The 27110-nt window shown below is 42.4% G+C and overlaps 1 protein-coding gene across 5 annotated transcripts in view; it reads left to right on the plus strand.

Annotated features, from left to right (window-relative positions):
* DLGAP4 (DLG associated protein 4) overlaps window positions 1-3847 on the plus strand; it is a 266332-nt gene extending 262485 nt beyond the window's left edge. For all 5 annotated transcript variants that reach the window (XM_077251584.1, XM_077251585.1, XM_077251587.1 and 2 more), the window contains one exon: window positions 2222-3847. In XM_077251584.1, the coding sequence (XP_077107699.1) occupies window positions 2222-2446 (225 nt within the window). In that variant the 3' untranslated portion in view covers window positions 2447-3847. The remainder of the gene's footprint in view (window positions 1-2221) is intronic.
* Window positions 3848-27110: the final 23263 nt, after the last annotated feature.

The raw sequence follows: 27110 nt of genomic DNA on the forward strand, positions 1-27110 counted from the left end.
AGGCCCACCAACAGAGCATGTTTTCAGGATTTCCTTTGTATTGCACAGGTAAGGCTGGTTTCACACTTGCGTTGAACTGCGGTGGGCTGTGTAGTTCCTCTGTTAAGCCCGCCCACTGCCGCGCCTCTTCCATTCAGCTCCGCCTACGTCAGAGTGCATCCTGTGTACCTATCTTCAACATTGAGTACGCAGGCCATGCGCCGACCTCGACAAAATGCAACATGTTGCGTTCGGCACAGCATCAAAATGACACATGCGGAGGCATCCGCATACATTCACATGGCCTGCATACCCAATGTTAAAGATAGGTACGCAGGACGCACGTGGAGCTGAATGGAAGAGGTGCGGCAGTGGGTGGGACTTAACAGGAACTACGCAGCTCTGCCCAACGCAAGTGTGAAACCAGCCTAATGCAATTATTACTTGGGCAAGACTAAGGAAATCCTGAAAACATGACCTGTTGGTGGACCTTGAGGACTGGAGTTGGGGACCACTGCCTTGGAGATGATGTCACTGCTAGACACCAGATTAAAATGCAACTATCCATTCCTCTTTCCCGAATACTTGCTGTCAGGAGGTCTTAATATACATTATATGGCTGACTTGTCACATCAAAATTGTCTGATTTGAATAACAAGTCTCTTGTGAATAACCATTATCTATTGATCTGTGTATTAACTGTAATGCTGAACAAGACATTAGCATGGTAAAAATGTGTCATGGCATTACACAATCCATGATCCTTACATACTAAAAGACCTTTAAGGCAATTAAATATCAACATAATAAAATACACAGGACACGTTGACTTTTAAATGGAAGATTTGGCCACTGCATTTACTAAATTTAAATATATAACTTATAAACCATACATCAGCTTAGCCAAAGCTCAAGCCCATTTAACTTATAAACCATACGGCAGCTTAGCCAAAGCTCAAGCCCGTTAACCATTTACCATCATGCTGTCCATTCAGTTCCCTGAATGACTTACCCACAGGCCCATGATGAAATAAAAGTAAGGGAGGGCGAGGCAGCACTTTAGGTATGGCAGTGATGAGCAATGACAACTTCCCTCATAGCTGCCCCCTCTTTATCCTTTCAGCCCATACTTTTACATTAGCCTGTCCTATCAGCGCACGTCACTGGGGAGAAAACTATACTTCACTCAGCGACGTGCAGCTGACTGGACAGGCCCACCACCAATGTCTGTACTCAAAATATACATATATAAAAATGGTGGGAAAACTCTATCCCACCACAATTGAACCCTTAAGGGAAGCTATACCTGCGGCCTGGCAATGCCATGTTTTTCTTGCCCTTCCTGGGTCCATCATTGAGTCTCCACCACTGATATTGTCTGCAGTGCTGACTTCATGTGGACAGTGCTGTAGGGCTCTTCCTGGCACAGGGGATTTCCGAAACTGGAAAACTCCTTATAGGAAATGTATAAAAAAACTGGATGTTAGTGACAGTAAACATTATCATGATTTGTGCCTATATAATGTGAGAAACCCAGCATCTGCTGTGTAAAAAGCCAAGCAGTTCGCTAAAATAACTTGTTTATGTTTACCTTGAATGGGTGGCATGTAATACTAAATTTCCCCTATGGCAAGTGTTGAATCTGCCTGTCGTTCCCTTCATCTGTCAGGGGATTACCATTGGAAAGAGTTACCTTCGCTTGTCAACTCATTTAACAGAAACAACCACACAGAATTTTAACCAAAGTGCAAAACCAAATGAATATTCCAGAAAAATATTAGAAAATAGAAAACCTTTTCCGTGCCATCTAAACTCTGGGCACATGGAGAATACGGCCTTGGTAAAACGATGCCATCTTTAAGTATTTGGACACATTTGCTTCTCTCCATATGTCTTTTCATTAGCACAGTACCCTTCATGCATGACTTGGCCCTGACATTTTTCCAAATTCACACAAATACTGCACTCCCCTCTGAGCAGCTGCTGCCCGCTTTCTTCCCAGTGTTTCCTTCATTCTATCTTTTACAATTTTTAAATTAATTTTTTATTTTAGTCTTTGTCCTGTCATAACTTATGGCTGGAGCTGATAATGTGAATAATTAATCACACATAATTTGAAACCCTGGCATGGACCGGGACTGTTATTATGATCTCAATATTAAAAATGTTTCTATATTGTACTGTATAATGAAAAAAAAAATAGAATAACGATAAAGTCTAATCATCTTTATGTATTTTACAGGAGATAAAAAGACCCCCGCCCCCTGTGCCAAAGAAGCCAGCCCGACCCAAGCCTCCCCTAAGTCGTGACAAGGCACCAGGCCCCTCCAATAGTGACAAGCAGCGACAAGAAGCCCGTAAAAGGCTGATGGCAGCCAAACGAGCAGCCTCGGTGCGCCAGAATTCTGCTACAGAGAGTGCGGACAGCATCGAGATCTACGTGCCAGAGGCACAGACGCGGCTCTGAGGGAGAGAGCCTCTGGTGTGCCAATAATGGGGGGAGAATGGAAGGTCTTGGCAACTATAGACTTACTGACAGACTCAAGTAGGAGACACAGGGAGAAAGGCACAAGAGCACGCTAAATCTAGGCGGCTAAACCTGCCAGGCACACGGTGCTGTCAGGAGGGTTCCACAGATGGTGTGCCAGGACTTTTCAAACTAATTATTCTTAAAATTAAGGAGATTCTTTTTCTTGTCTGTGTGGGGAAGAGACCCTAAAACGGAAGGTTTTTGGAAGGGGTATCCCTGTTATGCAGCCCCACTACCCCTCTCCCTATCTGGGCCGAGGCAATAAGGCACCCCAAAATCTCACAATTGCACAAAGACTGCACCCTGGTTTTGGACGGTCCACCATCTTTGTATCACCCCCCCCCCTCCCCCACTTGTCTGTTATAAGTAGCACCTATCGCAATAAGGAACAAACCCTATCCCGAGCATCCCTCTCCTCTTTACGAAGGAGCATGCGGTTGTACGGTTCCGATTAAACGCTTACTCCGACAGCCCCAAATTTCATCTTTTGGAGTAGACCGACGGCTTGCGATGCATTGTTCTATTTAGTACACATACACTTTGCTGTGTGGCGTAGGGCGATGCAGTACTCTGTAGCTCTGCACCATGTCAGGCTCTGCTTTGCACTGCCATGCGTTGCTGACTTCACTAGCAGAGGATTATATTTTTGTGCTAATGTCGTTTTGATTTAGACCCAGATTAAATGAAGACTATATCATTGCTGTCCGTCTAGTCTGCGAGTTAGGTCAGCAATGTGATGAGAAACAAAGCACACTGTACGATATCACATACCCGTACACTAATGGTGACCCCACTAACTGTACCGATGCATAGTATCTCAATACATGGACAGTTTGCTCATAGCACTTGATGCTGAGAATCTCTATACATTACCTTTTGAACATGCTGCGCTGTATACTAATGCTAAGTACCTGTTCACCAGTAATATGCAACATCGTTGTATGATATGGATTTTCTATACACTAACGAAAACAGGTCATTGTGTAGTGATACCAAGTATCCTATTCTCATAATAACTCCCATCCACATGAAGACATAATGGTGATGTTAATGAGCAGGTCAGACTGTCTAATGATGCGGAGTATCATACACTGATGACATCATGAACTCCTTTTTCCCCACCCAATTCCTTGATGACATCACTTAAGATTTGCAGGTTTCTTCCCCACTTGACACGGACAGAAGTGAACTTCACATTTTGCAGACGTGGAAACAGGATTTTTAGGACAAAAAAAACAAACGTTTAAATAAAATAAAAAAAAATCTGGTGTTTTGAAATTTTGGAAAAAAATATATCTATTCCTAGGGACGCACCCAATAAAGAGCAATAGAGCCTGATCTGTGGAATTGACTGTATTCATGCTGTGCCTGGAATAAGGAATTTGTAGCAAAGCAGGCCCATTGTATAAGGCCCTGTCTATTTATAAATGTATTTTACACTTAACTCTATTATGCATCCCGTTCCGATATCCGCTGGAATGATGTCACACAAGTGGGTGGAGTTACTGACTACTTTGCGGACTAAACATGCCAAAAATCTGGGTTGCTCATATTTCTTCTATCAGTGGCAGCGAGACTGTGATGTTCTGTGGACGATGCATCCAGCGAGATGTAATCACACAAAGGGCTATTTATATTTTAAAGATCTATTATAAATCTTCAGATGGGTCACACTGGCGAGCAAGTATTGTGTCCAGTTCGTAAATCTCATGCATGGTGTTTTTTTTTTTTTTTTAATATATAACATCACAATTTAACACCAGAGGTTACAGTTCACACACAGATCTCCTTTATTTTTATTCTTTTTTAGTTAATGGAGGGTAAAGCAACCCCCTGATCCTGTCGAGCTTTTAGAACTAATATTGGGTTTGTTTACACTGCTATTGTACTATTACACCATGCAATGTGCAATTTAATTTGATTTATGTAATTTTAAAGCGCTTTCCATAAAAAAAACCTTTTTTCTCTCCCCTCCATCCTCGGAACAGTGCCACACTTGTCCATGGGTAACATCTGGAAAAGTAGCTCGCCTAAAAAAAGCCCAAACAGCGCCTGGTCCGTCCCATCCTATTTGTTATTGGCTAGTAATATGGTGATTACCCGCCTGTGCAGAACTCCTTTTCCAATTACATTCTTAGGAAGCAAAAAAGTGTGGAATTGGTCAAAGGGTCATTTTGTGGTGGTGAAGGAGAAAACAAACCCCATCTCCTGTCATGAGTGGGAAAACCCAAGTACTATAATAGGGGGCTCCTTTTGATTGTTGTCATGGAGCCTTTTTTTCTTCTATGTGCTTCTCTGTTAGAGCCTCAAAATTAGGCCTCAAAATTAGGCCATGAACAAGTGTGGCACAAAAAAGATCCTTTTGGTAAACAAACCCTTTTAAGGTCTCCATCTTCAGATGACCTATCCTGTAATGTAATATATTGATTGATACTACAGTGCATTCATTATGATACAGAAGTTTGCCAAAACATCTAGAAACTATTGTCTGGCAAAGACTCCATGTATTTCAATGACTTGCATGGATTCTCTGGCATTGCTCCTCTCCATATCAGGAAGTGACACTGATGTCTTTTCATGCAAAAGTAGGCAATGCTGGAGAACCCATTTTTTAAAGGGGTACTCCCATCTTAAAGATCCTATTCCAATATGTATTAGTAATAATTAATTACAAAAACCTCCAACTAGAAATGTAGTATAGGTTTTCTGCATCGCTATGCCTCTTTTCCTCATGTGCAGGCATTGCAGGACCTTGGGTATCCATGGTTACGACCACGAGCAACTTGCTCACTGTCACTATATCAGTGGTCATAACCAAGGATACTGAAGGTCCTGCAATGCCTGCACATGAGGAAAGACATGGCGAAACAGAAAAGCTATACTGCATTTCTAATTGGAGATATTTGCTAATATTATTATAATTTCTATTATTATTATTATTATTATTATACCTACTACTTATTGGGATAGGATCTTGGTGATGGGAATGTCCCTTTAAGTCATGCTTATTCAAATTTAAAGGGGCTGTCCAAGATGGCTGCATTTTTCCAAAAACTGCACCATGCCTGTCTGCCAATTGTGTGTGGCATTGCAGCTTTGGCTCATTCATTTCAGAGTTAACGCTACTTTTGGAATATATTGGTAATATTTTTCTAACCCTCAAACCCCTTTCGAGTCTTAGTATGCCTTGTCAGTCGTCAGTGATTTGGGGTATACGTTGATGTGCAGTGTTCTATGTGCAGCAGAGCCACAAAATTTCACCTCTACTGCAAATTAAGGATTTTCTCAAAGGGGTTGCCTGAGGGGGGAAAATGGTCTGTTTAGAGGACAGTTCTTGCAGACCTTTTTTCTATTCAGAGACCACCTCTTCTTTTTATTTGGGTGATGCATCTAGACTTGCCCCTACAAGCTGTTGTAACATGCTACTCAATTCAATTTGTCATAAGTCTTGTTCAATAGTTCCTGCTCCCAGAGACTTCATAATTATCAAGTTAATTTAAAATTTCGGTAACATATTTAAGCATTGTTTAAATTAGGAGATGTAATAATCACTTTTAATAAAGGGATTAAAAACACAGGCTACAAAATAACATTATTTTGCCAAAAAGCTCTCGTCCCCTCATGCATATATACTGTATCTTTTTTTTTTTTTTGCTATGCAATAGATCTTTATTTTTGTGACTTGCATATATTGCAACTAACTATATTTTTTTGTGTAGGATTGTAGCTCTATGTATAATTTTTGATATTTAATACAAGAATATAGATCTACTTTTTGCAAGTATGATCTAGGGCATATTGAATTACAGAACCTATGGTACTGCAGTGTGTTGCCTTGCATAATATGCATAATATAGTATGTAAGGGTGGGAGGATTCTGGAAAGTCCCTCTCAAAGCTTGCCCATCTAGCACCAAGCACTTGAGACAATTTTGCTGTGAACTTCTGCATCCAGCAGATAAACCAATTTGGGGGCAAATGTCCTCCTATTTCACATGGAGGCACATAGCAGATTTTTGTTAGCCATAGGAGAAATAATTGTGCCATGTTTCCGTCACTCTAATGTGGATTTAAAGGAACTTTGTGTCTCTGTGGATAAGGCCGTGTGCACACATTCAGTATTTGGTGGGGGTTTTTTTGTACCTCAGTTTTTGTAAGCCTAAACCTGTTTCTATTATACTTTTCCTCTAATTGTCCCACTCCTGATATTGCCTTACAAATACTGAGGTAAAATACTGAACGTGTGAACATGGCTGAAGAGTGACATCTGACACCCATAGATGAACAAGGGATCTGTTTAATGCAGGGGTGGGGAACCTCAGGCCCCAGGGCCATTTACGGCCCTCGATGACCTTTTATCAAGCCCCCAAGCAGATTCTCAGGGACCGCATTCCTGGTCAGGGAGCTGTATTTTGATTACAACCAGCTCATTAATTTCTTCTTGCTCTGTTAGCACACACATGCTGTGTTCACTACTGAACACTGAAGGGCATGCAATGAAAGATTACGTCCCGAAACCAGTGCCAGATTCAGGATGTACTTTGTGGGCGGAGTTTGTACGACCCCCGAAGAATGGTGTAAATATCCACATGGCCCTTGGCAGAAAGATTCCACACCCCTGGTTTAATGTATACACTGTGAGCTTTTTCATGAGCCACGAGCTTTTGAAATACTTATGATAGCTCAGCTTAAAGGAAAGTATATAGTCCATCACCTAAAGCCTTCTATGGAATTCATTCAGGCTATGTGCACACGATGCGGATTTTCAGCTGCGGGTCCGCAGCAGTTTCCCATGAGTTTACAGTACAATGTAAACCTATGCGAAACCGAAAACGCTGTGCCCATGCTGCGGAAAAAAAACAAGCGGAAACGCAGCGGTTTACATTCCGCAGCATGTCAATTCTTTGTGCAGAATCCGCAGCGGTTTTACACCTGCTCCATAATAGAAAACAGCAGGTGTAAAACCGCAGTGGAATCCACACAAAAACCGCGGTAAATCTGCAGGAAAAACGCAGTGTTTTTGCCCTGCGGATTTACCAAATCCGCTGCGGAAAAATCCGCAGAGGACCATTCTACGTGTGCACATAGCCTTAAACGGGCTGTCTGACATGGAACACGGTTTTTTTTTTTGCATCAATGTTTTCAAAACCATGGAGACATACTCACTTTCTGCGCTGTCCAAATGTCAACATAACTGCTGAAGTTTGTGATTGACTGGAGCCGTCAGATAATTAGTGTTTCAAAGGCTGGTTTTCTGATGATGCGGTCTTCTAGTTACTGGCCCCTGTAGCCAATCTCTGGCTTTAGAAATGCTATTGACAGTTTTCTGAGCAAGAGCAGATTTCCTGAGCGGCCTGTGGAAGTCATAGTCTATGCTATTTTTTATTTTTTTCTCTTTCCTAACTGCCTAAGGGTACGTGTCCACAGTCAGGATGGCCGGCGGTATCGCCAGAGCGGCGAAGCCGCGCCCCCTTTCTGGGATATGATGATGCCGGATGTGTTAACTGTACACATCCGGGATCATCGCACCCTCGCATAGCGCCCTGTGATATTACTTGCGGCGACGCAGCGTCGCCGCAGGTAGCACGGACATGCTGCGATCTGAAAAGACGCGCAGCATGTCCGGAGTCGCAGGGAAGTCGGATGCGTGTTTCCACGCATAGTGGACACGAGATTTCATAAAATCCCCTCCACTATGCTGGAACATCTGGACGCTGCGTGTTTGACGCTGCAGTTCTGCGCAGCGTCAAACAAGCAGCATTTACTGACCGTGGACACATACCCTAAGGGTATGTTTCGACTGTCAGTATTCGCTTCGGATTGGACACTGCGTACAACCCAGTCTGCAGCGTCCAGATGTTACAGCATAGTGGATGGTATTTTATGAAATCCCATCTTCACTATGCTTGCAGCGACACCTTAGACGCTAGATGGTCAGCTGCTCAGACCCAAATATCTGAGCTGATTTATTCATGCAAGTCATACAGCCATCTTTAGGGTCTCTTCAACTATATACACAGAGTAAAGCATGAAGTGTAACTGCTCTCCCAGATTCCCATAAATAAGGTGGTATGGGGGGCGAGAATGGACACCTTTAACTGTATGGGGGGCGGGGAATATGCACCAACAGTGGCAAAAATAAGTATTTGATACACTGCCAATTTTGCAAGTTTTCCCACCTACGAAGATTGGAGAGGTCTGTAATTTTTTTTTTTTTATTGCAGGTACATTCCAACTGTGAGAGACAGTCAAAAAATAAATACCAGAAAATCAAATTGTGTAACAATTACTTTATTAATTGGCATTTTATTGCAAGAAATAAGTATTTGATACAGTCAAAAAGCAGAACTTAATACTTGGTACAGAAACCTATGAAATTACAGAGGTCAAACGTTTCCTGTAGTACTTGACCACGTTTGCACACATTGCAGCAATGATTTTGGCCCACTTGAGACTGTCGCTGGGCAGCATTGAGTTTCATCTCCCTCCAAAGATTCTCTATTGGGTTCAGGTCTGAAGACTGATTAGGCTAATCCAGGACCTTGAAATGCTTCTTGCGGAGCCACACCTCAGATGCACTGGCTGTGTGTTTCAGGCCCTTGTCCTAATGCAAGACCCAGCCACGACCCATCTTTACAGAGGGAAGAAGGTTGTTGTTGTGATACATGATCCAATCCATCCTCCCTTCAATACTGCACAGTCTTCCTGACCCCTTTGCAGAAAAGCACCCCCAAAGTATGAAGTTTCCCCCACCATGCTTCACAGTGTTCTTAGGGTTGTACTCCTCCTTCTTCCTCCAAACAAGGTGATTGGCGTTAAAACCAAAAAGGTCTATTTTGGTCTCCTTTAACCTCCTCCCATGCGTCCCTTGGATCATTCAGATTGTCATTGGCAAACTTCAGATGATTCTGGACATGTGCTGGTCTGAGCAGGGAGACCTTGCGTGCCCTGCAGGATTTTAATCCATGACTGCGTAGTGTGTAACTAATGGTAATGTTTGAGACTCTGGTCACAGCTCTCTTCAGGTCATTGGCCAGGTCCTCCCATGTAGTTCTGGGCTCATTTCTGACCTTTCTCAGAATCGTCTTTCCCCATGACGTGAGATCTTGGAAGGAGCCCCAGACCGAGGAAGATTGACAGTCGTCTTGTGTTTCTTCCATTTCCTAATAATTGTGCCAACACTTGTTGCTGTCTCACCAAGCTACTTGCCTATTGTCCTTTAGTCCATCCCAGCCTTGTGTGGGTCTACAATTTTGTCCCTGGTGTCCTTAGACAGCTCTTTGGTCTTGGCCATGGTGGAGAGGTTGGAGTATTATTATTATTATTATTTATTGTTATAGCGCCATTTATTCCATGGCGCTTTACAAGTGAGGAGGGGTATACATAATAAAAACAAGTACAATAATCTTGAACAATACAAGTCATAACTGGTACAGTAGGAGAGAGGACCCTGCCCGCGAAGGCTCACAATCTACAAGGGATGGGTGAGAATACAGTAGGTGAGGGTAGAGCTGGTCATGCAGCGGTTTGGTCGATCGGTGGTTACTGCAGGTTGTAGGCTTGTCGGAAGAGGTGGGTCTTCAGATTCTTTTTGAAGGTTTCGATGGTGGGCGAGAGTCTGATGTGTTGTGGTATGATTGATTGAGTGTGTGGACAGGTGTCTCTTATTACCTGTATTAATCTCACTTGTTTGAACTCGTTACCTGTATGAGTGTGAAGTAGGAGGGCTTCTTAAAGAAAAACTAACAGGACTGTGAGAGCCAGAATTCTTGCTGGTTGGTAGGTGATCAATACTTATTTCATGCAATAAAATGCAATTTAATTATTTAAAAATCACACACTGATTTTTCTGGTTTTTATTTTTCTGTTTCTCACAATTTAAATGTAACTACGATAAAACATACAGACCTCTCTATTCTTTGTAGGTGGGAAAACTTGCAAAATTGGCAGTGTATCTACTTATTTTCGACACTTTATATGCCATTGATCAATTCGCACAAAACACTAGGCCTGTGAAATGTATGTAAGACCCCTCTTTTTGAGCAAAGTACATAAATTGCAATATATTTTTACTGTTAGTGCATGAACATATCTTTGTGTGAATTGAACTAATGGGGAGGGACTGGGAGCAAAGTGCACAGGTTATTTAATTTTGATCATACCCATATAAAAAAAAAGAGACAATTAATGAGAGGGAACTAAAAAGAAATGTGCTAATTAGTGATGAGCGAGTGTACTTGTTGCTCGGGTTTTCCTGAGCACGCTCGGGTGACCTCCGAGTATTTGTTAGTGCTCGGAGATTTAGTTTTCATCACGGCAGCTGAATGATATACAGCTATTAGCCAGGCTGAGTACATGTGGGGTTGCCTGGTTGCTAGGTAATCCCCACATGTAATCAAGCTGGCTAATAGCTGTAAATCATTCAGCAGCGATGAAAACTTAATCTCCGAGCAGTCATAAATACTTGGAGACCACCCGAGCAAAGAGTACACTCGCTCATCACTAGTGCTAATTTATGATTGATTTAATAATAAATGTAAGTTTCAATCACTTTGGCTTGACTATAAAAGCACTGATCATCACCCTAAATGCTCAGACCGGACCATCAATGCATCTGGTTTACTGGTTGTGCTTGAAATCAGGGATGAAATCAGACTACAGGAAAACACCTCCAATTTCCCATTTACAGTATTTTTCTCCCAAATCTTCAACATGTGTTGAGAAAAGGGTACATTTTACAACTTGTTAAAAACAATGTAACCTGGCTTGGGGGAGAAATAATTATAATAAAAGTACATGAAAACAGAAACTGTGTGATATTAAAAGAAGACTTTGTAGCAATACATAGCAAGATCTAAAAATCTGCAGTGGACCCAGTTATCGTTCAGCTTCACATGGTTTAGGCTGGAGTCACACAAGTGTATTCATTGTCCACACACCGACCACAATGCCTGGACTGACTGCAGGTCTATGGACATGAACTTACTTCATCATACGTGTCTATAAGCTTGAAAGTTCAGGTTGTGAGACCCAAGGTCCGTCCAGGCATTACAGTTCACATATGGACTGTAAAATTTGCTTGAGTGAACCTGGCTTTAGCATCCTGTGCAGTACTAGATCAAGCCTCCTGCAACTACGGTAGTGTACAGCTTCCTGCTAGGTTGGGTGCTATCGGACAGTTATTTTTTCCTAGATGTAAATCTTTCTCGTAACTCCAAAATCCAACTGGGCATAACATAACATTTTACATTGGATTGCATACAGCGATACATGATGACTACATTTCTATGGTATCCCAGAGTCCTAATAAGACTGAGTGCATGAATTCTATTATTCTGGAAGGCCCAATGTATTGGCTGTTTTCTCCCCACCCGGTCCCTACTGATAAGTGGCACTTGACTGCCAAATATTCCAGAAATAAAAATTCCATGTACAGTACAGACCAAAAGTTTGGACACACCTTCTCATTTAAAGATTTTTCTGTATTTTCATAACAATGAAAATTGTACATTCACACTGAAGGCATCAAAACAATGAATTTACACATGTGGAATTATATACTTAACAAAAATGTGTGAAACAACTGAAATTATGTCTTATATTCTAGGTTCTTCAAAGTAGCCACCTTTTGCTTTGATGACTGCTTTCCACACTCTTGGCATTCTCTTGATGAGCTTCAAGAGGTAGTCACCGGGAATGGTTTTCACTTCACAGGTGTGCCCTGTCAGGTTTAATAAGTGGAATTTCTTGCCTTATAAATGGTGTTGGGACCATCAGTTGTGTTGTGCAGAAGTCTGGTGGATACACAGCTGATAGTCCTTCTGAATAGACTGTTAGCTGCTTTTTTCTTGCCATAATACAAATTCTAAGTAAAGAAAAACGAGTGGCCATCATTACTTTAAGAAATGAAGGTCAGTCCGTCTAAAAAATTGGGAAAACTTTGAAAGTGTCCCCAAGTGCAGTGGCAAAAACCATCAAGCGCTACAAAGAAACTGGCTAACATGAGGACCGCCCCAGGAAAGGAAGACCAAGAGTCACTTCTGCTTCTGAGGATAAGTTTATCCGAGTCACAAGCCTCTGAAATTGTAGGTTAACAGCAGCTCAGATTAGAGACCAGGTCAATGCCACACAGAGTTCTAGCAGCAGACACATCTCTACAATAACTGTTAAGAGGAGACTTTGTGCAGCAGGCCTTCATGGTAAAATAGCTGCTAGGAAACCACTGCTTAGGACAGGCAACAAGCAGAAGAGACTTGTTTGGGCTAAAGAACACAAGGAATAGACATTAGACCAGTGGAAATCTTTGCTTTGGTCTGATGAGTCCAAATTTGAGATCTTTGGTTCCAACCACCGTGTCTTTGTGCGACGCCAAAAAGGTGAACGGATGGACTCTACATGCCTGGTTCCCACCGTGAAGAATGGAGGAGGAAGTGTGATGGTGTGGGGGTGCTTTGCTGGTGACACTGTTGGAGATTTATTCAAAACTGAAGGTATACTGAACCAGCATGGCTACCACTGCATCTTGCAGCGGCATGCTATTCCATCCGGTTTGCATTTAGTTGGACCATCATTTCTTTTTCAACAGGACAATGACCCCAAACACACCTCCAGGCTGTGTAAGGGCTATTTGACCAGGAAGGAGAGTGATGGGGTGCTACACCCGACAGATGACCTGGCCTCCACAGTCACCAGACCTGAACCCAATCGAGATGGTTTGGGGTGAGCTGGACTGCAGAGTAAAGGCAAAAGGGCCAACAAGTGCTAAGCATCTCTGGGAACTCCTTCAAGATTGTTGGAAGACCATTCCCGGTGACTACTTCTTGAAGCTCATCAAGAGAATGCCAAGAGTGTGCAAAGCAGTCATCAAAGCAAAAGGTGGCTACTTTGAAGAACCTAGAATATAAGCCATATTTTCAGTTGTTTCACATTTTTTTGTTAAGTATATAATTCCACATGTGTTAATTCATAGTTTTGATGCCTTCAGTGTGAATGTACAATTTTCATAGTCATGGAAATACAGAAAAATCTTTAAATGAGAAGGTGTGTCCAAACTTTTGGACTGTACTGTATGTATTTTTTTAACTTTTTTTTTTCTCATCCTTAATATAAGATAGACAGTTTTTGGTGTACATACCAGCCTAATATATTCCAGAACTGACCCAATATTCATGCCCTGTGTTTTGCCCTCCACTCTTTTTGAGTGGGAGGTTCCTCTTTATTAGCATTCTCCCAGCACAACTTTTTCACTACCCAGCATGCAGTGCACCAGTCATTGAACAATGTTTTGCCTGACCTGAGCCATCAAGCAAAGGGGCACATGACTTTGGAAAGGGGGACCTGTAACTTCAGCAGCCCTGTTTTACATAGTTGTATAGATTTTAAGCAGGGTTGGTTCTTTTTTCAATACGAAGGAATATGGTATGTGTGTGCCTGGTGTCTTACTGTGAAGAGGGTGAGGTTTATGAAGAGATTTTAAAGGGGTTGGGCACTACTAGGACAACCCCCATCTTCAACTAGATGTTTGTCCCTGATTATAATCTCCTCCTGCGCCTTACCCACGGTATCTGCACTCATTCTCCCCGAGGCGCTCATGCGGTGTTTTGACATGTGACCCAGGCACCCAATCAGCGATGGCATCACTGTTCCCGCCTCCGTACAGATTAAACATGAACAGGAAGTCAGAGATGAGCTGTGGCCCGGGCTTCCTCTTCATGTTCAATCTGTATGTAGGCAGGGACAGCGATGCCAGCGCTGATTGGGTGCTGGGGGTCACGTGTCCCAAACTGCACGGAGAGAGCAAATACCAAAACTGCGGGAACGGTGCCGGCACAGGAGGGAAGTATAGGTTTTTTATTTTATCGGGACCAAACATTAGTTCAAGAAAGGGTTGTCCTCATAGTGGACAAGCCCTTTAACTTTGTCACCAGAAGAACTGAAGGAAACATCTGCAGAGTCAAGGAGTATAATACAGGGGTTTAACAGCTCACATGTCAAATGATGTGATCACCTTCACCTCAGAATTCATATACTAATGTAATGTAAGCTCCTAAATCATATATGGGATCAATATTACATCAGGAATTTGTCATAGACATGTCCCCCTCGTATGTCTGCTACAACTTACCTCACATATGGCAGATGCTTCTTCTATGTGACCTCACTGGTGACTGTATAATGGGAGAACAAGGTCTGTGTCCAGATATCTGCCATTACTGTGGAATCAGAAAAATGGTGCTTCTCCCCACAGTAGAGTATACAGTGTATTGGTGATTGAAAGTTTGTAAACCCTTCAGAATTTTCCATATTTCTACATAAATATGACTTAAAACTGTATCAGATTTTCACACGTAAGTGCAAAAAATAGGTAAAGGGAAACTCCTAAAACAAAGTATAAAAAAAAATTACATTTTGTCAACTTTTAAAAGCTGACAATGATTCAGATTAGGATCATCCGTAGGATTAGCAGATAAAGGTAAGATTGAAGTCTAGTTTTCAAAATCAATGGGATGACAATCGGGTGTGAGTGAGCGACCAGTTTTGTGTAAGTTAGAGCTCATTCACACATCCAGTTTTTCCACGTATGAGAGTAAATGACCGATTATTCTGATCAGAATTGGATCAGAGTTTGATGGCAGTGTGATCTGAGTGTCATCCGCTTTTCTCATATGTGCTGAAATTAAAAAAAGAAGAAGCATTTATACCTTCTCCATTCTGATAGTCCATGAAAATCCGACTGATGTGATCCAAGTGCAGTTGAATTTTTTCATGAACCCATTAACTTGCATTAAAGACCATCCGATCAAAATCAGACATGTCTCTTTTCGAGGCCCTCTCAATCTGTGAAATATCACAGACATGCAAATGGACCCATAAATTATCACAGATATGAGTGCTATTCATGAAAAACACGGATAGCACTCATAAGTAAAAATCAGACATGTCAAAGAGCCATAATCAGAATCTATCAAAGTCTGATCTTCACAACACAGGTTTGTGGGAGAGTATCATGGCACGAACAAAAAAGAATTCTAAGAACCTTAAAAGTACAGTTGTTGATGTTCATCAGGCTGGAAAGGGTTGTAAAACAATCTCGAGAGAGTAAGCCTTCAATTTCAGGTAGATTGTGTACAAATGGAGGAAATTCAAGATTATTACCCTCCCCAAGAGTGATCGACCAAAAAACATCACTTCAAAATCGAGGCATATCCGGCGATAGGTACCAAAGGTAACATTAGGCAACTAAAGGACTCAGTCACATTAGCAAATGTTAATTTTCATGAGTCCGTCTTTAGAACACTAAACAAAAATACTCTGCTTGGCAGGATTACAAGGTGAAAGCCACTGCTCTCCAAAAAGAATATTGATTTAGTTTGCCAAAGATCACCTGGACAAGCCAAAAGACTATTGAAACTATGTTTTATGACAGATTAATCTAAAATAGTTTTATTTTTTGTTTAAATGAGAAGCATTTGGAGAAATATGCATTACAGCATAAAAACCTCACACCATCTGTAAACCACAATGGTAAATTTATAATGCCTTCATACCTCTAGCACCAATTGGTTGCTGGTATAGAACAGAAGTGACAAAAAAAAATCTATTAAAAATATTTATTTTTATTTCAATATTAAAATAATTTAAAACAGGAAAAGGTACTGAAAAAAATGGAGGCAGTTGGATTCATAGCTTTTGAAATTTTAGCAGCATAGGTATAGCATGAGTATAATATAATGTATGTAAAGTATGATATTCTGTATCATAATGTAAAGTATGATTTATGTGAAGCTAATTCTTCACATAACCACTAGATGGCAATCTCAACAATACAAAGTGCTTGTGCTAGCAGAAAAACATCATGTGAAGACTTTCAGCTCCCGTCACAATCCGTCAATTTTTGAGAATGCAGGATCCTGCAAAAAAATGTGCAGGATCCTGCATTTTCTCATAGACTTGTATTAGCGACAGATTGTGACGGATGGCCATCCGTTTCATCCGTCTTTCACTGGATCCTGCGTAAAAAACGGTCCATCGGGCAGAGAAAACGTTCAGAGGAACGTTTTTTCTGCACGTCGGAAAATCGGTCAGTGACGCATCCTGCGCTGCCCGTCACTGGCTACAATGGAAGCCTATGGGCGCAGGATGCGTCGCTGTCTGTGAAAAGCAGGAATCCAGCGACGGGTCCCTTCTTTTCAAAGGGAGCATGCGTGGAAGAATTTCCCGTCAGGGAAATTCTCTCTCTCTCGCTCGCTCTCTTTCTCTTTTTACTATTGATGCTGCCTATGCAGCATCAATAGTAACAAGATATAATGTTAAAAATAATCAAAAAACTAAAAAAATCGCAATATTCTCACCTACCGGTGTTCCCGCACAGTGTCATCGATGCTTCCGGCAGCTAGCGTTACTTCCTAGTAATACATTGCGAAATCTCGCGAGAAGTCGTGAGATTTCGCAATGTATTACTAGGAACGCTAGCTGCCGGGAGCATCGCTGCGCGGGAACGCCGGCAGGTGAGAATACTGCGATTTTTTAATTTTTTTTAACCTGGTTTGTGTTGTGTATGCGTTTTCGCAGTGGAAAACCGCTGCAAAGACGCATACACAACAGGTGCACATAGGCTCGACGGGTCTGTCAGAAAGACGGGCCCAGTGCACATGTTTTCCACAATCTGCACAGGATCCGTCATTTCAACGTCTTGACGGATCCTGTGCAGATTTGGAAGACGGAAGTGTGAAAGAAGCCTTACCTTATGCTTATCCCACACTATCTCATCCTACACTGAACATTACATAGACAAACATCTTACTTCACATCACACTATATGCGTACAAAACGCAGGACATTTTTCAGGTTACTCATCACATTATCCACAGCACTGACCTCATCAAGGGGGAGCAGGGCAATATATCCATCTCCCTACACAGCAAAAATAACCTTTTCTATTTTTCTGTACATGAATCTGTGTGTGAGCTTTTTTTATTGAGTGGAGAGGAACTGTGATTGATATAATAGGGAGGCAAGGTGACCAAAAACAATGCAATTCTGGTGTTTCCATTTTTTTCTCTTTACAGCACTTAATGTGTGGGTTAGTTAATTTTACATGTTGATAAAACAAACTTTTATGTATGCAGTTATACCAAATACGGTATTTTTTTTAGCTTCTTTATTTTTAATGCTAGAAAAGAAAGGGAGGCACATTACTTTTAAGGTTTTCATTTACATCAGTCCTCTTTTCGGGACTTCAACATGCAATCTGATCACTTTTACTATGTACTTCAAAACCAGAATATTGCAACTTATAGCGAAAATGACAGTCTCCTATTTAGCTCAACCTATAAAGCTCAGTCAACGGGGACTTTCAGTAGCAGAAATTGACAGTAGCATCCAAATGGATAACAGCAGTGGTCGGTGCTTAGCTACAGCCACTGCTGGTAGTCACAGATGTACCGCAGCTGTCATCTTACATGTGTGGAGAAAGCTCCTCTCCAAAGCCCATTCCCTATACCCCGACCCGCTCTGCAGAGTTAAGTCTAATGTTGAAGCAAAGATCCAGGGCTTGACTGGGACTGATATTCAGCACACAGGCTCAGGCTGCTCCCCCACTTCCATATATAGGGGTTTCTAATAAAGGATACTACCCTGCCTAACTGAAGATTTCAAGTTGTACTGCAAGACCAATAATACAGCTATATAAGGTTGAATAATACTACCACGCTAGGAGCATATAATATCACCACATAATGACAGAATACAGTAATGCCAATGTACTGATAATTAGTATTACCAAACATGACTGCATCAAGACCATTATTACTGTCAATAGTGCAACATGAGAGACAAATAATACTGCCAGACTATAACTACACACTATCAGCTATATAGTAATGATAATGCCACCATACTGACCTTTAACTAAAATGACTTATATTAACACCATGCAGTGAACACATAAAGGTACATACCAGTTGAATACTAGTACTCTACAGTCCACTCTACAGTTGTATATAAAGTGCAGATACTCACCACCAGTGATGTTCTCGCTGATTGTAATCTTTCACTTTCTTTTTTCTTTTCCATTCTGCCCAGACCACAATGACCACTTCTTTCATCCATGACTTGCCAGAATGTATCAGATACATTTTTGACTTCTCACTTTTCCAACACCCTCCCCACATTCCCCCACCTCTGCACAAACCATGCCATGCTGTAACCATTGCTCTATACAGTAATAATGCGCCTTCTGTGCCTTGTATAGTATTAGTACCTATTGTAAATGCTACAATAACTCAGACACCGGCGAGTCCTTGCAGCACACATTACGTGCTCTGGGGGGGTTTCAAAAGTCTGCAGTCACACAGTGTGACTGCAGACTTTTCATTTTAGAAGGGACAGGATAGTCCTCCATACAGTATTATGGGCATCACATAGTCCTCTACACAGTATTATAGGCACTACATAGTCCTCTATACAGCATTATGGGCACCATATATTGTTCTATACAGTACAATGAGCCTCATATCATGCTCCATACAGTATATTGGCCCCATATAATGCTCTATACAGAATAGTGAGCCCCGTATTTTGCTCCATACAGTATAATGGGTCCCACATAGTGCTCAATACCGTATAATGGGCACCACATAGTGCTCCATACAGTGCAATGGGCCCCATATAATGTTCAATACAGTACATAGTAACATAATAGCATAGTAACATAGTTAGCAAGGCCAAAAAAAGACATTTATCCATCTAGTTCAGCCTATATTACGTCAGAATAAATCTCCAGATCTACGTCCTTCTAAAGAACTTAATAACTGTAAGACACAATATTGTTACATTCCAGGAAGACATCCAGGCTTCTCTTGAACCCCTCAACTGAATTCTCCATCACCACATCCTCAGGCAAGGAATTCCAGATTCTCACTGTCCTAACAGTAAAGAATCCTCTTCTATGTTGGTGGAAAAACCTTCTCTCCTCCAGATGCAGGGAATGCCCCCTTGTGACCGTCACTTTCGTTGGTATAAACCGATCCTCGGAGAGATATTTGTATTGTCCCCTTATATACTTATACATGGTTATTAGATCGCCCCTCAGTCATCTTTTTTCTAGACTAAATAATCCTAATTTTTTTTAATCTCTCTGGATATTGTAGTTCCCCCATCTGCTTTATTAATTTTGTTGCCCTCCTTTGTACTCGCTCTAGTTCCATTATATCCTTCCTGAGCACCATTGCCCAAAACTGTACACAGTACTCCATGTGCGGTCTAACCAGAGATTTGTACAGAGGCAGTATAATGCTCTCATCATGTGTATCCAGATCTCTTTTAATGCACCCCATGATCCTGTTTGCCTTGACAGCTGCTGCCTAGCACTGGCTGCTCCAGGTAAGATTATCATTAACTAGGATCCCCAAGTCCTTCTCCATGTCAGATTTACCCAGTGGTTTCCCATTCAGTGTGTAATGTTGATATTGATTCCTTTTTCCCATGTGTACAACCTTACATTTATCATTGTTAAACCGCATCTGCCACCTTTTGGCCCATGTTTCTGAGTCGCCCGCAGGGCAGTGGGGTACTTGGTACCAGATCCGGTTGCAAGCGGGATGGCTGCGACCCGGTCCGTGGCCCTGGGCATCAACGTTAAAGGGGAAAATGTTCAGTTTGTTGTGACACCACCTGTGGAGTTCGGTCAGTAGTTGGGCCGACGCTGCATTAAAGGAGTCCCCTGGGAGATGTTGCGGCAGCACAGATGTTACACTTCCCACAGGTCAAGCGGGGTCCCCAGGGGTCCTATGGTGTGTGGCCAAGATGATGATATGTGCTGATGAATAAATGGAGGAGACAAGTTGTAAGTCTTTACCTGGTTTACTGCAGCTGGTAGGCCACAGTCCAGGGCACTGGCAACAGGTACATTAGAAGTTAAAGGCAGTCCAGAGACAAGCGGAATCCCCTTGGCAGGTCAGGTAGAAGCCTTCCACTCTGCGCTTGCTGTAACTGAGGTCCCTGCTGCCACTAAAGGTTCTCAGCAAAGTCCTAATTGATTCCCCTGTCCTGGGACAGGTACCTGTATGGTAGGCAGCTTGAGCCGTGCTTACTGGGGTCTTTTCACGGATACTCCAGGCTCCAAGGTGCTGCTCTATGACAGGTAAATATGAGCAAAGTCCATGTAATCCTCTGCCCTCCGATTCTGCTCTGTGTCTTAGTACTCCACAAAAGCCTTGGGCTCCAGGTACCCGGCTACTGCTCACTGACTCCCTGGAGGCCAAGTCTTAGCCTCCTGGAGTCCTGTATCTCCACTGTGCTCCGTCCCTGTCTGTCCTCGCTCACAGACTTTCTGTACAGACTAAACTGACTCCGCCTCCAAACCAGGAACTTTATCCAGGGAAGCTGCCCTAAAACAGGGTTTCGAGCTCCCCCTCCTGGCCTGGATTTGGAAGGTGTTGTGTGTGTGATAACCTGCCAAAGGGAATCTCACTTGTCTCCAGGCATAGCATTACCCTCCCCAAGAGGAAGGCAGCACTACAGTGGTACCCGAACTCCTGGGGTGCCACATTTTCCCCGTTAAATCCAGTACTCCTGGACTGGGAGAGGAAACATAAACAACAGGTTAGAAAGACATTTTGTAAAACATTTGAAATACATTAGAACAGATGAATAACTTTTCATCCCTTACGGGAGGTACGGTTCTTGAACATTGCAAACAAATTTATAAAAGTATATCTGGCCTTATACCAGGGTGTCCATGTTCATAAATTTAACAGTACCAATGCAAGGGACCCATCATAAACCCCCAACGTAGGCTTGGGCGGCCTTCAAGGCATATCCAGACCCAGGATTCGCCATGCCAGACGGTTTTATCTTTGGTCTGCTGAAACAAAGAAGGCTCTACCACTCCGGCAAGTGGGCAGAACCAGAGTGCACCTTGAGGGTGCCAAACTATTTCCAATGAAAGTTTTTGGGTAATCACTGTCCATTACCTCAATGTCCATTATGAACCTGTAACAGAATACATGCAAACATTTTCAAACAGGTAACACCAATTATTGACAGTCCCTGTTACGGGCTGAGATTTGACCCTTGGTGCTACAAGTAGACCTACGTAATTCCTAGTCTAAGATGTTTGCTGATGTGCACCCACTGGTGCATGTACTATTTGTAGGCCTGCATTGTGTGGGTAAACTGGGTAATTGTCTGCAACTTCTCAGATTTACCATAGGTCTGACAGTTTCAACAATAGCAGAGGGTGGATTCTCTGGTTCCACTGCTGGGGTGACATTTGCTGCTTGAACCTGCTGGTGTAAAGTCTCTTCTGGTTCAGGATGGTTCTGAGTCACTTCTTCTTGTATTTCCAGCTGGGGAAAAGTTAAGACAGGTATCACTATGGCCTGATGTATCTGAGTCCAAAACTGGGAAAGATCTCCAAGAACGGTGTGAATTCTCATTTCTTTTTCTTCCATGGGTGGAGATGTTCCTGGGTCTACTATAGGACAAAGGGCACCATCAACAATAATATTCTATGTGCTCAACCCGCTGCATGTCAAACATAGACCATACAAAAAAGAAGAAAAGAAACATGCACAAACGCAGGGATCAACAAGAAAAAGTTACAAATTTTATTCAATGTCTTTTTAACCACACAACTTGAATTTAAAAACATTTAAAACCGCAAATAGCACAACAGATTATACCCAAGAAAGCAATAAGGGAAGACAAAGAAAGTACACATGGGGGAACAGTTCCTGTTCAAATCTCCTCATAAAGATACTATTATTAAATCTAGACCATAAACAACCCTATTCTCATGGATTGGTACCCAATATAGGCAAATAGAAGGTGCAAAGTGCAGTGTCTATAATAACCTGATAGACAGGAAGAGTAACACTAGATATACAGTGCCTAAATGCACAAATAACATTTTAGTACCATACCCATATGGGCATTTCAATGGAGAACCAACATAGTTGAGCAAAATGAATTAATCAGATGAAAATGCATAGAATAAGCTCCTAATAGACATGCTCACACTCTGTAAATGGCTGAGAAAAATGAGAAATGGAACCGGCTCCCATGTAGCCCACCCAACGCGTATCGTCACCTAAGTGACTTCATCAGGGGTAGAGTAGTGTGATAGCTTACAGACAAAAGTATATATAGCACAACTAAAGAAATTCATTGCAGCTGTGACACGAGTCATGCCGGAGTTCAGGCAGTAGCATGTTGTTTCCTTAGCGTCCCGAAAATGGGTAGTGCGCATGCCCAGGAATCCCCATAGAGATGCGGCGGCGTCAGCCCTATTGCGCAAGCGCGGTCACCTTAGTTACCGCTGAGATACAAATCAGCACAAAATTACCGTATCCCGGGAAACGCTAGTGCGCATAGCCAAGGGTCCCCATGAAATTAAGACGGCAACAACCCTATTGCGCAGGTGCAGTAGCCAGGGCGACAACAGTAGCCCAGGTCAGCACTAGCTCGCTACCCAACCAATCAGATAGCTTCATAATGTGCACAAACTGGAGTAACCATGGAGACAAATATACAACCGCTGTATTCGCACAGGCACAGTAAAATGTGAAACACCTTATTTATCAAGCGCAATCATATAGAAATAATTGCTCAAGGGCCTACATTTATAATGGTATACTGAACTCTTAAGTATTCAAAGTCGAAAGCAATGTTATTTAGCCGAGCTCCATCCATTACGCATGCGCATGTAAATACATAGACATATATTTTACTAGATGATTGAAATCAGTTACATGAACCTACAGTCCCCATCCCGCAAAAATACTAATCTAGGCGACATGAAAGATATAAATTGGCCAGAAATCGCCGTATGATGTATTTAATGCCAAAATGAGGCAAAGGAGATAGAATTTGCCAATATAAAGAGGGTGTATAAACATACGCAGGTGAATGATATGTCCACACAAGCCCAGGTAGTCACAAAACACAGATGACCCATTAACTTGTACTGCTAGACCTAGGTTTTAAAGTCTAAAAGACTGTCTCAACCTGAGAGGACTCTTCAAAAACCAGAACTCAAAATGTGAGCTAAAAAAGGGAAGCCTCCACTATATTGGGTACTAATCACCACCTAGACCCAAAAACCTAATGACAGAAAAAATACCACAAAAATCATGTTACCGTATCCTATTTAATTTATTATTTTTTGCCCTACTTATGCAAAGAGTGTCAACAAAAAGGAGAAATTGCCAAGACCCATTTTACTCATAGAGGATGGATCTTACAGGGAGATCAAAAGATAATAATTATCTCACTACATAGGGTACCAATCCAAAAAACAGTAAACCTAACAAGAACTCAGTTGCTTAGTCCAATCAGTAAATGCACCCTAAAGTTGCTTGTAGTAGCCAGTGAACAATAGTTCTTCATTGAGTCCAACCGGTGTGCGGCTCTTCAATTTATATATCCATTTGGACTCACATCTCAGTAATTGGTTGGTTATGTTGCCACCCCAATGGTCACATTTATGCCCTCCAGTCCCATGATTCTTAGGCCTCTGATGCTGCTGCCGTGTGCATCCAAAAAATGTGCCGCCACTGAAGTGATCGTCTTCCCCTTTTCCCGATCCTGTTTAGCTGTATTGATGTTAGAGATGTGTTGTTGACTTCTCCTCCTCAGTTCCTGAGAAGTTTGGCCCACGTAAAGTTTAGGGCAATCACACAGGATCACATATATGAGATTTCTTGACCTGCAGTTAAAATAAGATTCAGATTTAATTGGAAAGGGTAAAATAGTGACAAAAACCTCCTCCTGTGCAACCATAAATTGACACACGTTGCAGCCCCCACAAGGGTAAGTACCACGAGTCCTTCTACCCATTACAAGTTTCTTTCTAGGTCGTTGATAATGGCTGTGACACAACTGGTCTTTTAAGTTGGACGCTCTTCTTGCCACTATCTTAGGAGTTGGTGTAATATGCGTCCAGAGTCTCGGCTCACATAACAAAATATTCCAATTTTTGTTTAGAATTTTGTACACGTCAGACCACGGACACCAATGGGCACCAATCCATGAGAATAGGGTTGTTTATGGTCTAGATTTAATAATAATATCTTTATGAGGAGATTTGATCCCCCATGTGTACTTTCTTTGTCTTCCCTTATTGCTTTCTTGGGTATATTCTGTTGTGCTATTTGCGGTTTTAAATGTTTTTAAATTCAAGTTGTGTGGTTCAAAAGACATTGAATAAAATTTGTAACTTTTTCTTGTTGATCCCTGCGTTTGTGCATGTTTCTTTTCTTCTTTTTTGGATGTTCCTGGGTCTGTTTCTTTGTTCCTCAGTTTATCAGGGCATACTTTGAGATGGTCTCTGGATACTGCAGTTGAAGTTTCTCTTTCATCTTTACTGATAAGGCAGACTTTCGTGTTGTCGAAGTTTGAAGGTAGGATAGTATACGGTTCTGCTTCCCACTGGTCGTCAAGTTTGTGCATTCTCCTTTTACGTTTAAGCACTTGTTCACCTGGTGACAAGGGAATTGCAGGGACATGTTGGTTATAGTCTCTTTCTTGCTTTTGTCTTGCTTGCGATGGACTTCTTTCGACGCACTCTTATACTTGGCGGTACTTTTGTTGTCTCTCAGTATCCCAATCTGCAACAGGTGAGGTATTTTCTGGGGTTAGGACTCCCATGTCTAGATCAACTGGTAGCTTAGTAGATCTTCCTCTCATCAGGTATGCAGGAGTGCAGTTGGTGGAGTTCACTAGGATGTGATTATACAAGTCAACCAAGTCTGACAACATCTCTGGCCATAAGTTTCTTTCATGTAAAGGCAAGGTCTTCAGTAAGTCAATCACTACTTGGTTCATCTTTTCACACATTCCGTTGGTTTGCGGGTGGTACGGTGTTGTTCTGATCTTTTTGCATCCATACAGGTTGCAGAATTCTTGAAATACTTCCGCTTCAAAGGCTGGTCCTTGATCAGTGAGTACTTTTTCAGGATATCCATGTGGTCTTCAGAAGTGTTGCTGGGAGGCTTTGGCTGCTCACTTTGCTGTCTGATCCTTGACAGGTACAACTACCAGGAATCTGGAGTAATGATCCACAATAGTCAAAGCATAGACATAGCCTGACGGGCTTGGAGTTAGCTTCACGTGGTCTAAGGCCACCAGTTCAAGTGGCTGTTTGGTGACTATGGGCTGTAGGGGAGCCCTCTGGCTGTCACGGTCCTTTCTGCGCAGGTTACATTGGCCACACTCTCAGCACCACTTTTTGATGGCTTTTCTCATGCCAATCCAGTAAAACCTTCAACGTAAGAGGATCTCCAACTCCTTCCATCAGAAGTGTCCTGCTTCATCGTGGTATGCTTCCAGGACTATTGGCACATCTTATCTTCGGACCACTATCTGCCAGACTAACTCATGAGTGCATGGATTGATGTTTCTTCGACACAGCTTACCATCGTAGATGAATAGTTTGCCTTTCTCCTTCCACAGTTGTTGCATCTCTTGCGGATCATTTGGATGAGAGTGCGAATCTGCTTGCGTCAGCAACTCTTTCACCAGACGGACCGCGGGCTCACTGTCCTGGGTCTCTGCCCATCCATGGTGGGGCAACGGGTTCAGCGTGGCTTCCTGTTTGTTCTTGTGCCTGTTCCTTACATAATGAGAGTACTGAGTTGCTCCAGGGCGATGGAAAGCTGGCAGCTCTACCTCTTCAAGTTCCTATGAATCCTCTTCCACATCTGGTAGGTTGGGCATTCTGGATAACGCATCGGCATTCTTGTGCCCTGCACGGTACTTGATAGTGAAGTCGTAATTAGACAACCGGGCCATCCATCGCTGCACCAAAGCACCTAGTTTTGCTGTCTCCAGGTGAGTCAGCGGATTGTGGTCTGTGTAGACTGTCAATTTTACTGAGACCAGGTAGTGCTTGAACCTCTCTGTTACTGCCCAGACGATGAGAGGAACTCCAGCTTAAAGGAACTATAATTTTCAGGGTTCCTTTCTGTGAGGCGAAGCTTCCTGCTGGTGTACGCAATTACCTTTTCCTTGCCCTTGCCTTTTTGTACCTGGGACAGTGCTGCTTCCAATCCCACGTTGCTGGCATCCGTGTACAGCACAAATGGTTGATTGTATCCTGGGTAGGTAGGATGGGTACCTCATCTCCTGTGAGAGCCAACTTCAACCGGGTGAAGGATCCTTCCAGCCTGTCGTTCCAGTCAAATGGGGTATTCTTACCCTTGGTTTTCTTAGATTGGCCCACTAACAGGTCTTGCAGTGGTGTGGCCATCTTGGTGAAGTCTTTAATAAATCTTCTGTAGTAGCCTACCAACCCTTGGAACTGTCGGACTTCATGGAGGTTACTGGGTTTTGGCCAGTTCTTGATCACGGTGACCTTGTCTGGGTCTGGGGCCACTCCTTCAGAGCTCACCACATGGCCCAGGTACTGTACTTTGGATTTCAACAGGTGACATTTAGATGGTTTTACCTTCAAGCCAAAGTTGGACAGGGCTTTAAACACTTTGGCTAGGTGCCTTAGGTGATCTTCATACATCTTGGAGAAGACAATGACGTCGTCCAGGTACAACAAGACAGTTTCGAAGTTCTTGTGCCTGAGAAAGAATTCCATCATTCTCTGAAAT

This window comes from Ranitomeya variabilis, chromosome 4 (assembly GCF_051348905.1).
Source record: "Ranitomeya variabilis isolate aRanVar5 chromosome 4, aRanVar5.hap1, whole genome shotgun sequence".
Lineage (NCBI taxonomy): Eukaryota > Metazoa > Chordata > Amphibia > Anura > Dendrobatidae > Ranitomeya > Ranitomeya variabilis.